Source organism: Salmo salar, chromosome ssa09 (genome assembly GCF_905237065.1).
Source record: "Salmo salar chromosome ssa09, Ssal_v3.1, whole genome shotgun sequence".
In the NCBI taxonomy this organism is placed as follows: Eukaryota; Metazoa; Chordata; class Actinopteri; order Salmoniformes; family Salmonidae; genus Salmo; species Salmo salar.
Window position 1 is genome coordinate 33,340,603 of NC_059450.1, and position 18,114 is coordinate 33,358,716.

At 41.2% G+C, this 18,114-nt stretch overlaps 1 protein-coding gene across 1 annotated transcript in view; it reads left to right on the forward strand.

The window, feature by feature from the left end:
- LOC106611238 (AT-rich interactive domain-containing protein 4A) overlaps positions 1-18,114 on the forward strand; it is a 61,391-nt gene that overhangs the window by 27,182 nt on the left and 16,095 nt on the right. The window contains 5 exon segments of the mRNA XM_014211236.2: positions 10,571-10,646; positions 11,002-11,096; positions 11,495-11,592; positions 11,838-12,114; positions 12,352-12,611. Coding sequence (XP_014066711.2) covers positions 10,571-10,646; positions 11,002-11,096; positions 11,495-11,592; positions 11,838-12,114; positions 12,352-12,611 — 806 coding nt within the window.

The following is an 18,114-nucleotide window of genomic DNA, read 5'->3' on the forward strand; positions in this document are numbered from 1 at the left end:
GACATCTTGTGGCTACTGAATCACCTTGATTGAGCCAGACTCCCAATAGACCCTGGATACATCCCAAATTGCACCATATTCCCTTTTAGTGTAACTACTTTTGACCAGGGCCCATAGTGAATAGGGTCCCATCTGGGATACACTCCTAGTGTGTGGGATAGCCCCTGCCTCAGGAACAACAATGGTTCATTCTTCCTTCTCCCAGAGTTTTGGACAAATGACCATTTGTATGGTTTCCGACACTGTTCCCATACCAACCAGCAGCTACTTCCTATCGTTTAGAGAGGGCCTGTGGGGATTGGCTGAGGTCCAGTGGAGGCGTGCCAGCCAGGCTGTCCTATTCGTGGGAAGGCCCCCTTACTCCTCAAGGTTTCTTTCTACCTCGGCTGGTTTTGACAAATGCTTTGCTTCTCATGAGTGAAATAGGTTCACTTCACTGTGTATTTACTTTTATGGAGCAGTTTGTCGATCATGGTGTAGTTTACACAGTACAACCTACATTGATCACAATGGCATGGACATAGTTGATTTTTCTTTCTAGTTCCTCCATTTGACTTCAGTGTACTGTGACAGTGTCTGTTCGCTAGTAATGATGTACATAGGGAGCCGTATCTATGGCCCTGGTTACTGTGAATAGGTTACACACCAACACTAGGGCTGTCCCCGACTTTAAAAAAAATGTAAAAAATAAAAAACATCTTGATCAACTGAGTTGTCTTTAGACGAATCGATTGGTAGAAATTTTAAAACGTGTATTTTTCCATATATAGACACATCCTAGGTGTTTTAATCAAATAAAATGTAGTCTGTTTTAAGCATGCAGTTTGATGAAATAATTAAGACACACACATTCTAGAGTCTGACTGCAATTGATTTGATTGTGCCGGGCCAAGCTAAGACGTGCTGTTTAAAAAAATAATAACGGCGATTGTCTGTGTGTGAACGTTTACTGATTGCTCAGGAGGTAAAGGGTAAGTGGGATCTGTGCAATAAATTTGACTAGTTGTGAAAAATACTGGATATCAAGAAAAAGAAGGTAAGGAGTATTATGTATGCCAAACAGTTGCTGTTTAAAAAAAAAATATATATATATATGTACCTTTTATTTAACCAGGTAGACCAGTTGAGAACAAGTTGTCATTTACAACTGCGACCTGGCCAAGATAAAGCAAAGCAGTGCGACAAAACAACAGAGTTACACATAAACATACAGTCAATAACACAATAGAAAAATATATGTACAGTGTGTGAAAATGTAGGGAGGTAAAGGCAATAAATAGGCCATGGAGGCGAAATAATTACAATTTAGCATTAATACTGGCGTGTGCAGTTGATGTGCAAGTAGAGAATATAGATACTGGGGTGCAAAAGAGCAAGAGGATAAGTAACAATATCGGGATGAGGTAGTCGGGTGTGCTATTTACAGATTGGCTGTGTACAGTGATTGGTAAGCTGCTCTGACAGCTGATGCTTAAAGTTAGAGAGGGAGATATAAGTCAACAGCTTCAGTGACTTTTGCAATTCGTTCCAGTCATTGGCAGCAGAGAACTGGAAGGAAAGGCAGCCAAAGGAAGTGTTGGCTTTGGGGATGACCAGTGCAACATACCTGCTGGAGCGTGTGCTATGTGTGGATGTTGCTATGGTGACCAGTGAGCTGAGATAAGGCAAGGCTTTACCTAGCATAGACTTATAGATGACCTGGAGCCAGTGGGTTTGGCGACGCATATGTAGTGAGGGCCAGCCAACGAAAGCATACAGGTCGCAGTGGTGGGTAGTATATGGGGCTTTGGTGACAAAACGGATGGCACTGATAGACTACATCCAATTTGCTGAGTAGAGTGTTGGAGGCTAATTTTTTTTAAATGACATCGCTGAAGTCAAGGATCGGTAGGATAGTCAGTTTTACGAGGGTACGTTTGGCAGCATAAGTGAAGGATGCATTGTTGCGAAATAGGAAGCCGATTCTAGATTTAGTTTTGGATTGGAGATGCTTAATGTGAGTCTGGAAGGAGAGTTACAGTCTAACCAGACACCTAGGTATTTGTAGTTGTCTGCATGTTCTAGGTCAGAACCGTCCAGATTAGTGATGCTGGACGGGCGGGAGAGTGCGGGCAGCAATTGGTTGAAGAGCATGCACTTAGTTTTACTTGCAGTTGGAGAACTCGGAATGAGTGTTGTATGGCATTGAAGCTCGTTTGGAGGTTTGTTAGCACAGTGTCCAAAGAAGGGCCGTTAGATTACAATGTAAATTTCGGACCATTTGGAACTGTGTAAACACCACTACATTTTAAGCCTTTATAGGGTTGCACATTTTGGGGAATATTCACAGGTGGAAACTTTCTGTGGGAATTAACGGGAATACAGTTGAAGTCAGAAGTTTACATACACCTTAGCTAAATACATTTAAACTCAGTTTTCACAATTCCTGACATTTAATCGTAGTAAAAATTCCCTGTCTTAGGTAAGTTAGGGTCACCACTTATTTTAAGAATGTGAAATGTCAAAATAATAGGAGAGAGAATTATTTCAGCTTTTATTCCTTTTGTCACATTCCCAGTGGGTCAGAAGTTTACATACACTCAATTAGTATTTGGTAGCATTGCCTTTAAATTGTTTGACTTGCGTCAAATGTTTCGGGTAGCCTTCCACAAGCTTCCCACAATAAGTTGGGGGAATTTTGGCCCATTCCTCCTGACAGAGCTGGTGTAACTGAGTCAGGTTTGTGGGCCTCCTTGCTCGCACATGCTTTTTCAGTTCTGCCCACAAATGTTCTATAGGATTGAGCTCAGGGCTTTGTGATGGCCACTCCAATACCTTGACTTTGTTGTCCTTAAGCCATTTTGCCACAACTTTGGAATTATGCTTGGGGTCATTGTCCATTTGGAAGACCCATTTGCGACCAAGCTTTAACTTCCTGACTGATGTCTTGATGTTGCTTCAATATATCCACATAATTTTCCCTCCTCGTGATGCCATCTATTTTGTGAAGTGCACCAGTCCTTCCTGCAGCAAAGCACCCCCACAACATGATGCTATCACCCCCGTGCTTCACAGTTGGGATGGTGTTCTTCGGCTTGCAAGCCTCCCCATTTTTCCTCCAAACATAACGATGGTCATTATGGCCAAACAGTTCTATTTTTGTTTTATCAGTCCAGAGGACATTTCTCCAAGAAGTACGATCTTTATCTCCATGTGCAGTTTCAAATCGTAGTCTGGCTTTTTTTATGGCCGTTTTGGAGCAGTGGCTTCTTCCCTGCTGAGCGGCCTTTCAGGTTATGTCGATATAGGACTCATTTTACTGTGGATATAGATACTTTTGTACCTGTTTCCTCCAGCATCTTCACAAGGTCCTTTGCTGTTCTTCTGGGATTGATTTGCACTTTTCGCACCAAAGTACGTTCATCTCTAGGAGACTCCTTCCTGACTGGTATGATGGCTGCGTGGTCCCATGGTGTTTTTACTTGCGTACTATTGTTTGTACAGATGAATGTGGTACCTTCAGGTGTTTGGAAATTGCTCCCAAGGATGAACCAGACTTGTGGATGTCTACAATTCTTTTTTGAGGAGCATAGAGGCACTGAGTTTCAAGGTAGGCCTTGAAATACATCCGCAGGTACACCTATTGACTCAAATAATGTCAATTAGCCTATCAGAAGCTTCTAAAGCCATATCATTTTCTGTAATTTTCTAAGCTATTTAAATGCACAGTCAACTTAGTGTATGTAAACTTCTGACCCACTGGAATTGTGATACAGTGAAATAATCTGTCTGTAAACAATTGTTGTAAAAATGACTTGTGTCATGCACAAACTACATGTCCTAACCGACTTGCCAAAACTATAGTTTGTTAACAAGAAATTTGTGGAGTTGTTGAAAAACTTGTTTTAATGACGCCAACCTAAGTGTATGTAAACTTCCGATTTCAACTGTATATGCAAATTAATATTAATACCATTTCGATGTAGGTGTTTTTTGCATTGGATATATTTACCATATCATATGGATACAAACATAAACCTTTTACCTTATCATAATTGTAAATAACAATCCTTCCAATAGAAAAAAATGAAATAATTAGTTACGAATTGAACTTGAATTAAATGAGTTGACTCTTCACATGGGATGATTTCACTGAACTACAAAAGAGAATATTGAATGATCCCCAATCCATCGCATCTCTCAAAAGCATTTTCAACATACATCTGTAAAATAATCTAGAAACGAAAGCTTTGCTTGTCTTCCTCTCAGGCTTCCATGTCTTCTCCCTGGACCTCCTCAATGTCCACCTCTTGAACATCAGCCTCTGAGGCCTCATCTTCACTGTCACTTTCCAACCTTGTTGAGGATGGCTCAGTCCCTTCCACCAGGTGGCTTATGAGATATGTTGGCACGACTGCCATATTGCGTCTACATCCCAAAGCCCTTGCTTGGAAGTGTACTTCGCCAGACTGCCAAGAACCTTGCCCTCATTCAGGCTAAGGTGGCGAGACACGGTATTGATGACACCATAGGCCTTGTTGATCTCTGCACCAGACAGGATGCTCTTGCCTGCATTCTTGGGGTCCAACATGTACGCTGTGGCGTGTATGGGCTTCAGGCAGAAGTCCACGCCTTTTGATGTATTTCAGAACTGCAGTTTCCTCTGCTTGGAGCGACAGTGAAGTGGGCAAGGCAGTACGGATTTCTTCTCTAACATCTGCAAGCAGAGTCTGAATATCAGACAGGATGGAATTGTCTCCCTCAATCCGTGCAATGGCTACTGATATAGGTTTCAGGCTGCTTACCACTCTCCCAAAATACATCATACAGTAGGATCCTCTTGATGGGGCTGTCCATATCAGCAGACTGTGATGTGGCCATTTCTTGGAGAGACTCCTTCCCCTCCAGGAGACTGGGTGGTGTTGTCATCATATTTGACAAACGGGTGTTGCTGGGCAGCTTCAATTTTGTGCTCTTATTCTTCTCACTTCTCCTGCTTGGTGAGGTAGATTGCTGCTATCAATTGATGACCCTTCACATGCCTAACAATTTCCTTGGCTCTCTTGTAGAGTGTATCCATTGTTTTCAGTGTCATGATGTCCTTGAGGAGCAGATGCAATGCATGAGCAGCATAGCCATTGTGTGTGATGTGAGGGTAGGACGACTCCACTTTAGACCAAGCAGCCTTCATGTTCGCAGCATTGTCTGTCACCAGTGCAAATACCTTCTGTGCTCCAAGGTCATTTATGACTGCCTTCAACTCATCTGCAATGTAGAGACCGGTATGTCTGTTGTCCCTTGTGTCTGTGCTCTTGTAGAATACTGGTTGAGGTGTGGAGATGTAGTTAATTATTCCTTGCCCACGAACATTCGACCACCCATCAGAGATGATTGCAATACAGTCCGCTTTCTCTATGATTAGCTTGACCTTTACTTGAACTCTGTGTCCAGCAAATGAGTAGATAAAACATGTCTGGTTGGAGGGGTGTATGCTGGGCAAAGAACATTCATAAATCTCTTCCAATACACATTGCCTGTGAGCATCAGAGGTGAACCAGTTGCATACACAGCTCGAGCAAGACATTCATCAGCATTTCTCTGAATACATTCCTCCATTTGAGTCAAAAAAACTTCTGATTCCAGGAGGGCCGTGGGCTGTTGCTATCGATAAGGTGTCTGATTCATCATTTTCACCTCGAATAGAAGTAGAGGGACTTTTGTCAGAGGTTGCTTGTTGTGCACTTGGCCGAATGATTTGGCATCTTTGTTGCGTTCTTCACATGATTTGGCACAGTATTTGCAAATGTACACAGCTTTTCCTTCTACATTAGCTGCAGTGAAATGTCTCCACATCAGATAGTGCCTGTGGCATTTTCCTGTAAAGATTAGAATAAAATGACAAATAAAAAAACAAAACAAATATAATTCCATGTACAGAAATAGTTAAGCAGTTAGATTAAACAACTCCTTTGTAAGAAATGTTTTGTATGGAAACAGGTGAATTTAACACTCCTCCGTTAGCAGACTCAAGCAAGCTAAAACCCAGATCGGAAGCAAAAACGAACTAGCAGAAATTAACAAGTTAGAAATGATTTACACACACTTTGCTCTAGGCTACTATTTACTAGTTAACAAAAAATAATGTATGTCATAAAATATATTCACCTAGTAAACAGGGGTTAACTGCCTTGTTCAGGGGAGATTCGTTTTTGCAACCTTCCGATTACTAGTCCAACGCTCTAACCACCTGCCTTACATTGCACTCCACGAGGAGCCTGCATGGCAGGCTGACTACCTGTTACGCGAGGGCAGCAAGAAGCCAAGGTAAGTTGCTAGCTAGCATTAAACTTATCTTAACGATCAATCTTAACATAATCACTAGTTAACCTCTCTCGGGTATGTGGGACGAAATCGTCCCACCTAGTCAACAGCCAGTGGAATCGAGTGGCGCGATATTCAAAAACCTTAAAAATGCTATTACTTCAATTTCTCAAACATATGACTATTTTACACCATTTTAAAGACAAGCCTCTCGTTAATCCAACCACATTGTCCGATTTCAAAAAGGCTTTACAACGAAAGCAAAACTTTAGATTATGTCAGCAGAGTACCCAGCCAGAAATAATCACACACCCATTTTTCAAGCTAGCATATGTCACAAAAAACCACAGCTAAATGCAGCACTAACCTTTGATCTTCATCAGATGACACTCCTAGGACATTATGTTATACAATGCATGCATATTTTGTTCAATCAAGTTCATATTTATATCAAAAACCAGCTTTTTACATTAGCATGTGACGTTCAGAACTAGCAAACATACCGTAAAATTCCGGTGAATTTACTAAATTACTCACAATAAACGTTCACAAAAAAACATAATTATTTTAAGAATTATAGATACAGAACTCCTTTATGCAATCACGGTGTCAGATTTTAAAATCGCTTTTCGGCAAAAGCACATTTTGCAATATTCTGAGTAGATAGCTCGCCATCACGGGCTAGCTAATTTGACACCGACCAAGTTTGGCGTTTACTAAACTCAGAATTGTTTTAAGAAAAATTGGATTACCTTTGCTGTTCTTCGTCAGAATGCACTCCCAGGACTAATACTTCATCCACAAATGTTGTTTTAGTTCAAAATAATCAATAGTTATGTTCAAATATCCTCTGTTTTGTTCTTGCGTTCAAGACACTATCTGAACGGTGACGCGCGGACGCATGTCGTGACAAAAAAATTCAAAATATTCCGTTACCGTACTTCGAAGCATGTCAAACGCTGTTTAAAATGCATTTTTATGCTATTTTTCTCCTAAAATAGCGTTAATATTCCGACCGGGATACGTCGTATTCGTTCAAAGACTGAAAATGTAAAATGGACTCTTCACGTGCACACGCGCCCCTGTTTCATTGTTCTCAGATCGACCACTATCCAAATGCGCTACTGTTTTTCAGCCAGGGACTGCAGAGTCATCATTCAACGTTCTGGCGCCTTCTGAGAGCCTGTGCGAGTCTTAGAAAATGTCACGTTACAGCAGACATCCTCTGTTTTCGATAAAGAGGGTATAGAAGGCCAAGAAATGGTCACAGAGGGCACTTCCTGTACAGAATCTTCTCAGGTTTTGGCCTGCCATATGAGTTCTGTTATACTCACAGACACCATTCAAACAGTTTTAGAAACTTTAGGGTGTTTTCTATCCAAATCAAACAATGATATGCATATTCTAGTTTCTGGGCAGTAGTAATAACCAGATTAAATCGGGTACGTTTTTTTATCCGGATGTGAAAATACTGCCCCCTACCCTAGAGAGGTTAACTACACATGGTTGATGATATTACTAGTTTATCTAACGTGTCCTGCGTTGCATATAATCGATGCGGTGCCTGTTAATTTCTCATCGAATCACAGCCTACTTCAACAAACGGGTGATGACTTAACAAGCGCATTTGCGAAAAAAGCACTGTCGTTGCACCAATGTACCTAACCATAAACATCAATGCCTTTCTTTAAAATCAATACACAAGTATATATTTTTAAACCTGCATATTTAGTTAATATTGCCTGCTAACATGAAATTGTGTCACTGCTCTTGCGTTCATTGCCTAGCTCGTTGCGAACTAATTTGCCAGAAGTTGACGTAATTATGAAATACCATTGAAGGTTGTGCAATGTAACAGGAATATTTAGACTTAGGGATGCCACCCGTTAGATAAAATACGGACCGGTTCCACTTTCACTGAAAGAACTTGTTTTCGAGATGATAGTTTCCGGATTCGACCATATTAATGACCTAAGGCTCGTATTTCTGTGTGTTATTATGTTATAATTAAGTCTATGATTTGATAGAGCAGTCTGACTGAGCGATGGTGGGCACCAGCAGGCTCGTAAGCATTCATTCAAACAGCACTTTTGTGCGTTTTGCCAGCAGCTTTTCGCAATGCATTGCGCTGTTTATGACTTCAAGCCTGTCAACTCCCAAGATTAGGCTGGTGTAACCGATGTGAAATGGCTAGCTAGTTAGCGGGTGCGCGCTAATAGCGTTTCAAACGTCACTCACTCTGAGACTTGGAGTAGTTGTTCCCTTTGCTTTGCATGGGTTACGCTGCTTTGAGGGTGGCTGTTGTCGATGTGTTCCTGGTTCGAGCCCAGGTAGGAGTGAGGAGAGGGACGGAAGCTATACTGTTACACTGGCAATACTAATGTGCCTATAAGAACATCCAATAGTCAAAGGTATATGAAATACAAAGCGTATAGAGAGAAATAGTCCTATAATTCCTATAACCTAAAACTTCTTACCTGGGAATATTGAAGACTCATGTTAAAAGGAACCACCAGCTTTCATATGTTCCCATGTTCTGAGCAAGGCACTTAAACGTTAGCTTTCTTACATGGCACATATTGCACTTTTACTTCTCCAACACTTTGTGTTTGCATTATTTAAACCAAATTGAACATATTTCATTATTTTTTTGAGGCTAAATTGATTTTATTGATGTATTATATTAAGTTAAAATAAGTGTTCATTCAGTATTGTTGTAATTGTCATTATTACAAATAAAAAAAATAAAAAAATTGGCCGATTTTAATCAGTATCGGTGTTGAAAAATCATAATCGATCGACCTCTACTTGGTACAGCTCTATTTGGGGAGTTTCTCCCATTTCTTCTCTGCAGATTCTCTCAAGGTCTATTCAGGATGGATGGGGAGCGTCGCTTCACAGCTGTTTTCAGGTTTCTCCAGAGGTGTTCGTTCAGGTTCAAGTCTGACCTCTGGCTGGGCCACTCATGGACATTCAGAGACTTGTCCCGAAGCCACTCCTGCGTTGTCTTGGCTGTTTGCTTAGGGTCATTGTCCTGTTGGAAGGTTAGCCTTAGCCCCAGTCTGAGGTCCTTTGCGCTCTTGTGCAGATTTTCATCAAGGATCTCGCTGTACTTTGCTCCGTTCCTCTTTGCCTCAAGGATCTCGCTGTACTTTGCTCCGTTCCTCTTTGCCTCGATCCTCACTAGTCTTTCAGTCCCTGCCGATTTAAAAATATGTCCCCACAGCATGATGCTGCCACCACCATGCTTAACCTGGCACCATCCCTACGGTGTTCTCCAGACGTGACGCTTGGTATTGAGTCGAAATAGTTGAATCTTTGTTTCATCAGACCAGAGAATCTTTTTTCTCATGGTCTGAGTCCTTTAGGTACAGTTTGGCAAACTCCAAGGGAGCTGTCGTGCCTTTTTTTTTTTATTGAGGTGTGGCTTCCATCTGGCCATTCTACCATAAAAGCCTGATTGGTGGAGTGCTGCGGAGATGGTTGTCCTTCTGGAAGGATTTAGATCTCCACAGAGGAACTCTAGAGCTCTGTCAGAGTGACCATCTGATTCTTGGTCATCTCCCTGACCAAGACTCTTCTCCCTCGATTGCTCAGTTTGTACGAGCGGCAAGCTCTAGGAAGACTCTTTGTGGTCCATAGTTTCTTCCATTTTAAGAATGATGAAGGCCATCATTGTGTTCTTGGACCTTCAATCCTGCATAAATGTTTTGCTACCCTTCACTGGATCTGTACCTCAACACATTCCTGTCTCAGCGCTCTACGGACAATTCCTTCGACCTCATGGCTTGGTTTTTGCTCTGACATGTACTGTCAACTGAGGGACCTTATATAGACAGGTGTGTGTGTGCCTTTCCAAATCATGTCCAATCAATTGAATTTACCACAGGTGGACTCCAAGTTGTAGTAACGGCTCAACAATGATCAATGGAAACAGGGTGCACCTGAGCTCAATACAAAGGGTCTGAATGCTTATGTAAATAATAGCATTGCTAACTCTACAGGAATGTAACTATGTCAGGACTGATGGGTTTTACTTGCATGCCTTATCTACTCACAGCTTTTCATTATGTCTTCTGTCTCTTTGAAAACTTTACCTTTTTATTTTATCAAATTAGTTGCATTTGTATTTAGGACTAAAATATGTTTGTCGAGAGACCTTGTCAGAATAACAGCACAGTCGCTGACAGGTAATGACTAGCACAAGATATCGTCGGTTGATGCCTCATTTGCCTATTTTAACCAAGGTGTGTTGCGTTTACTTTCCCAGCAGCCTGAGGATGAGGCGGACCCAGAGGAGAGGGATCACTTCCTGCAGCAGCTGTATAAGTTCATGGAGGATCGAGGTGAGCCTTCAGCCCTGTTCCATTTATCTTCCTGCGTTTTCCCTGTCTGTCTCAAATAGCACCCTATTTCCTATATAGTGCCCTGCTTTTGACCAGGGTCCATTGATCTTTCATGACTTTTACAGCGCACAACACTTGACTGCAAGCGCACACACTACCTTGCCGGCTCTGGCTCTGAATGCCCCATCCATCCTTCATTCATTTGATTTCACTGCAGTTTTTTTTTTAATCACAATGCATCCTTATCAGTCATTCAACGACAACATATGAAATAAGAACGATGCTCCTGTGATTTGGAATGCCCTAGAATGTACTACTTTTCCTCTCACTGCTCTTCTCCACATCTCCTCCTCAGGGACGCCAATTAACAAGCCTCCTGTGCTCGGCTACAAGGATCTGAACCTCTTCAAGCTCTTCAGGCTAGTCTACCAGCAGGGGGGCTGTGACAAAGTGAGTGCATCTCATCTATACAGCTAACACCCCCCTGCCTCTTTCATCCGAGTCCTCCTCACTGCAGTGGCAGGCAGGGAGACTGTCTGGTCTCGTCATCTAATGTGAACAGCCCGTTCTCTCAAGCTTTGTCTCTCCTCTGTAAGCTGAATCGCAGCATGTAGCTTTTTAGTGGACTATCAAGGTCATGGATGGGGCTGTCTGGCTGGTGTTCTGCACGTCAGCTGTTATGAGGGCATAGAAAACAATAGGCCTGATATGACTTAACAATTTGGACTGTTTCTCGATCAAGTGATGTTGGTAGGGTTTAGTCTCACTTACCTCCTTGTTTGTTTTGTTGAAGATATTCTTGATATAGCGTAGCCTTCATATGTTAAGTTGATGGTTGTTATTTGCAGATTGAAAGTGGATCTGTATGGAAACAAATCTACATGGACCTGGGCATTCCCATCCTAAACTCTGCTGCCTCCTACAATGTGAAGACTGCCTACAGAAAGTAGGTGCTGGTTCACTTCACTCGTACTGACAAGCACTCTTTACCAGACACGTCTTTCTTTTGAAGCTGTTGAGTCATTTGCGTTGATGTTGAGATGCACTCAACGTCTTGGCATGATAAATTCAAACTGTCTTCTAGGACGGATTACTATAGGGCTATATAAATACATTTGATTGATGGATATTTCAGTTTTTTGCACCAAGATTATTTAGACGTGTGTGGTGAGTGACATTTACTTTGTGTAGGTACCTGTATGGCTTTGAGGAGTACTGCCGCTCAGCCTGCATTGTGTTCAGGACCATCCACCACAACGAGGCTCGTCCAGCATCCCAGTCCTCCCAGTCCCAGACAGAGCAGAAGGCTGCCCAGGTCCCTGAGGTGAAGGACAAGGTTGGCAAGGGCCCAACACCACCCGTCCAGAATGAGTCTACTGCAGCCACAGAGGACAAGCCTGCCCAGGAGGAGGCTGAGTCGGGGAGTGAGAGCGACAAAGAGAGCCACAAAGATATCGCCTCTCCCAGGGTTAGGAGTTCTCAAAAGCAACTTTTGTCCTTTGTGGTGATTTAACTTTTTTCTAACTCTTAGATTTCCTCCCAATTCGCCTTCTCAAAATGAATTGAACTGGGTTTCATCCCCTCTGATCTTTTCATCCAATGTGTTTTGAGGAAGATGCAAGGAGAAAGTGTGAAAGAGTTGTACTATAGTTACTGTTTTTTCCTGAGTTCCAGACACTAATCTCTTCTCTATCCTTTCCCTCAGGGGAGGAGACGGTGCACTGTGACCCCGGTCAAAGCTGAGGTGAAGGAGCCTGTCAAGCTGGAGAAGATCAAAGAGCAGGAGCCAAGTGTTCTGGGTGTGGGGGAGACCAGTGGAGAGGAGAGGGGTGGTCAAAAAGAGAGCAGCAGGTCAGACGGAGGGGACACCCAGGGGAATGGATGCAGCCGACGTCTGGAGGAGTCCGATAAAGAGTCTGAGGACGAAGGGGAGGATGAGGACAGCGAGAGGAGAGTTGGAGAAGGGTACAGTTGAATGTTAATGAAACATATAACAGTGTAATATTAAAAACTTCTTAGGGATAGCGGGACACCAGTCGACAACATCTGGTGAAATTGGAGGGCGCGCAATTCAAATAAATAATATTAAACATTCATGAACGTATCTTATATCATTCAAAAGCTTACATTCTTGATAATCTAACTGCGTTGTCCGATTTACAATAGGCTTTACAGCGAAAGCATACCATGCGATTGTCTGAGGACTGCGCCCCACATCAACATATTTTTCAACCAGCACAGGCTTCACAAAATCACAAATAGCGATTTAAATAAATCACTTACTTTTGAAGATCTTCCTCTGTTTGCAATCCCAAGGGTCCCAGCTACAACATGAATGGTCGTTTTGTTAGATAAAATCCTTCTTTATATCCCAAAAGGTCAGTTTAGTTGGCACCATCGATTTCAGTAATCCACTCGTTCAACTTGCAGACAAAGGAGTCGATAAAGCTACCGCTAAACTTCGTCCAAACAAGTCAAACGACGTTTCTATTTAATCCTCAGGTATCCTAAAATGTAAATAAACTATAATATTTCATACGGAAAGTAGTATGTTCAATAGGAAAGTGAAATTGGTAAGCATGCGCCCTCTTCCTCGCGTGCCAAAAGACTGATATTGTTCCGGTGCTCTCTTCACCAAAACTCCAAATTCTTGCTCGTTTTTCAATAAACAAGCCTGAAACCTTGAATAAAGTCTGACATCTAGTGGAAGCCATAGGAATTGCAGTATGGGAGCCGGAATTACATAGGACCCATAGCTTCCCATTGTTAGAGCCTTGGACCGCCCCCCAAAAAATTCTGCTTGGTTTTTCTTCAGATTTTCACCTGCCATATCAATTCTGTTATAGTCTCTGAGATTATTTTAATATTTTTAGAAACAGCTGATTTTTTTTTTTTTTATTATTTTTTTGCTGTAGCGTGCAGAGCTCACTGTATTCACTAAGAAGCAAACTGACCGAAACGGGGAAAGAAGACCTAGCTTAACTTGCCCAATAAGAAACTCACATTTTTGTTGCAAAACATTTTGCTACGGTGTGAACTAATGAATGAGTCCCATTTCTATCATGTGAAATTGGAGTAGTGCAAGTAGTATTGGCTGAAAGCTTCTTCACTGAGTTTGAGAGCCTCGTTGTGATGGCTCTACAGGGAGCCCAAAGGTCTTTTGTGACGTTACTGCAGGATGCTTTTGTTTGATCACAGAAAAGGAGTCTGTAGAGAATCCTTTATAGTATGGCCTACCAGGGTAAAGCAATGTGTCCTGCCCAGAGTTGGGATGAAAATTTGCGTTTGCGTCTTAATGAACAGTGTTCTGTCAAGTTGTCAGCTGCTCCAACTACAGTGCCTTCAGAAAGTATTCACAACCCTAGACTTTTTCCACATTTTGTTGTGTTACAGCCTTAATTTAAAAAGGATTCATTGGAGATTTTTTTTGTCACAATACTCCATAATGTCAAAGTGGAATTATGCATTTTTTAAAATTATTATTATTTATCTTAAATACCGTAATTTCCGGACTATTATGCGCACCTGAATATAAGCCGCACCCACTGAATTTAAAAAAAAATATTATTTTGAACATAAATAAGCCCCATATGTCTATAAGCCGCAGGTACCCACCGGTACATTGAAACAAATTAACTTTACACAGGCTTTAACGAAACACGGCTTGTAACAAAAATAAATAGGCTTTAACGAAACACGGCTTGTAACAACAATAAACAATTAGCAGTAAGCTTTAGTTGTCTTTTTGCACTGAGTCAATTCCTCACGCTGCTGTTTCCAATGTCTTATCATCGACTCATTAAGACCAAGCTCCCGTGCAGCAGCTCTATTTCCTTTTCCAACAGCCAGATCAATCGCCTTCAACTTGAAAGCTGCATCATATGCATTTCTCCGTGTCTTTGCCATGATGAGGGTGACAAAATGACTACCGTAATCAGAATGATGGGAAGTTTGAGAGCGCTCGATTTAATCTAAACAGTAAACAAAAGTTGTTTGACCTTAACCCGTTCGGCAATTTCATTGGTCTAATGAAAGCTTCATGCCGCCAAAAAACTGAGCACGTCACAGAATGGTTTTTTTTTTTTTTGTTTGTTTTTTTTTAAATTGAAAGCGGGAAAAATCCATATATTAGCCGTGTCATTATTTAAGCCGCGGGGTTCAAAGCGTGGCTTATAGTCCGGAATTTACGGTATACAAAATTTAAAAGCTGAAATGTATTAACCTCTCTCGGGTATGTGGGACGAAATCGTCCCACCTAGTCAACAGCCAGTGGAATCGAGTGGCGCGATATTCAAAAACCTTAAATGCTATAACTTCAATTTCTCAAACATATGACTATTTTACACCATTTTAAAGACAAGACTCTCGTTAATCTAACCACATTGTCCGATTTCAAAAAGGCTTTACAACGAAAGCAAAACATTAGATTATGTCAGAGTACCCAGCCAGAAATAATCACACACCCATTTTTCAAGCTAGCATATAATGTCACAAAAACCACAGCTAAATGCAGCACTAACCTTCGATCTTCATCAGATGACACTCCTAGGACATTATGTTAATCAATACATGCATGTTTTGTTCAATCAAGTTCATATTTATATCAAAAACCAGCTTTTTACATTAGCATGTGACGTTCAGAACTAGCAAACATACCGAAAACTTCCGGTGAATTTACTAAATTACTCACGTTAAACTTTCACAAAAAACATAACAATTATCTTAAGAATTATAGATACAGAACTCCTTCATGCAATCGCGGTGTCAGATTTTAAAATAGCTTTTCGGCAAAAGCACATTTTGCAATATTCTGAGTAGATAGCTCGCCATCACGGGCTAGTTATTTTGACACCCACCAAGTTTGGCGTTCACTAAACTCAGAATTACTATAAGAAAAATTGTATTACCTTTGCTGTTCTTCATCAGAATGCACTCCCAGGACTACTTCTTCATCCACAAATGTTGTTTTGGTTCAAAATAATCCATAGTTATGTTCAAATATCCTCTGTTTTGTCCGTGCGTTCAGGTCCCTATCCGAACCGTGACGCGCGGACGCATGTCGTGACAAAAAAATTCTAAATATTCCATTACCATACTTCGAAGCATGTCAAACGCTGTTTAAAATCAATTTTTATGCGATTTTTCTCGTAAAATAGCGATAATATTCAGACCGGGAGACGTCGTTTTCGTTCAAAGACTGAAAATGTAAAATGGACTCTTCACGTGCACACGCGCCCCCGTTTCATTGTTCTCAGATCGACCACTATCCAAATGCGCTACTGTTTTTCAGCCAGGGACTGCAGAGTCATCATTCCCCGTTCTGGCGCCTTCTGAGAGCCTATGGGAGCCTTAGAAAATGTCACGTTACAGCAGAGATCCTCTATTTTCCATAAAGAGGGTATAGAAGGCCAAGAAATGGTCAGAGAGGGCACTTCCTGTATGCAATCTTCTCAGGTTTTGGCCTGCCATATGAGTTCTGTTATACTCAGACACCATTCAAACAGTTTTAGAAACTTTAGGGTGTTTTCTATCCAAATAAAACAATTATATGCATATTCTAGTTTCTGGGCAGGAGTAATAACCAGATTAAATCAGGTACGTTTTTTTTATCCGGATGTGAAAATACTGCCCCCTACCCTAGAGAGGTTAAACCCCTTTGTTATGGCAAGCCTCGAAGTTCAGGAGTAAAAATGTGCTTAACAAGTCAATAAGTTGCATGGACATGAGTTGCATGGCCTCGGAGCACAATAGTTTTTAACATGATTTTTGAATGACTTCCTCACCTACCCCACACACACAATTATCTGTAAGATCCCTCAGTCGAGCAGTGAATTTCAAACACCGATTCAACCACAAAGACCAGGGAGGTTTTCCCAATGCCTCGAGGGGCACCTATTGGTACATGGGTAAAAATAAATAAAAAAGCAGACATTGAATATCCCTTTGAGCATGGTGATGTTATTAATTACACTTTTGCATGTTGTATCAATACACCCAGTCACTACAAAAATACAGGTGTCCTTCCTAAGTCAATTTCATAGAGAAATGAAACCGCTCAGGGATTTCACCATGAGGCCAACGGGGACTTTAAAACAGTTACAGAGTTTAATGGCTGTGATAGGAGAGAACTGTATATCTCACTGGTCATCCACAAAGCCAACACCTCCTTTGGCCGCCTTTCCTTCCAGTTCTCTGCTGCCAGTGACTGGAACGAATTTCAAAAATCGCTGCACTCACTGTATATAGACTTTATTTTTTTTCTCTTTTGTGTTATTGACAGTACGCTTGTTTATTCCATGTGTAACTCTTTCTGTCGCACTGCTTTGCTTTATCTTGGCCAGGTCGCAGTTGTAAATGAGAACTTGTTCTCAACTAGCTCACCTGGTTAAATAAAGGCAAAAATAAAAAAACTGAGGATGGATCAACAACATTGTAGGTACTCTACAATACTAACCTAATTGACAGGAAGCCTGTACAGAGTGCAGATGTTCCAAAACATGCATCCTGTTTGCAATAAGTAATACTGCAAACCAATTCACTTTTTGTCCTGAATACAAAGTGTTATGTTTGGGGCAAATCTAATACAACACATTACTGAGTACCACTCTCCATATTTTCAAGTAGAGTGTTGGCTGCATCATGTTATTTGGTATGCTTGAAATTGTTAACAGGAGTTTTTCAGGATAAAAAACTAAAACGTATGGCTCTAAACACAGGTCAAATCCTAGAGGAAAACCTGGTTCAGTCAGCTTTCCACTAGACATTGGGAGATGAATTCACCTTTCAGCAGGACAATAACCTAAAACACAAGGTCAAATTTACACTAGAGCTGCTTACCAAGAAGACCGTGAATGTTCCTGAGTGGCCAAGGAACAGTTTTGACTTAAATATACTTAAAAATCTATGGCAAGACCTGAAAAATGGTTGTCTAGAAAAGATCAACAACCAATTTGAGAGAGCTTGATGCATTTTGAAAAGAGTAATGGACAATGTTGCATAATCCAGGTGTGGAAAGCACTTAGACTTACCCAGACACTCACAGCTGTGCTTTTACTAAATATTGACTCAGGGGTGTGAATACTTCTGTAAATTAGATATTTAATTTTCAATAAATTTGCTAACTTTATTTTTTTCACTTTTATGGGGTATTGTGTGTAGATGGGTGGTAAACGCATTTAATACATGTTGGATTCAGGCTGTAACTGGAATAAGTCAAGGGGTATGAATATTTTCTGAAGCTTTGAACCAGTGTTAATGGTGATAGTAACCTGCTTTTGGAGGCTAGCTAGCAACGGCTCTTTTCTTTTTTTAAACACGGTTTACACAATCACCTTTTGATTCCAGTCATGATTAGGGATATTTTAGGCAAGGCTGAGCAGCTAAACATAAGCAGCTAGCTTTATTTTTGTGAATGGGCACTGTAAGTAAGCATGGGTTTGGTTACTAAAAGATTTAAAAGGCTATTTGG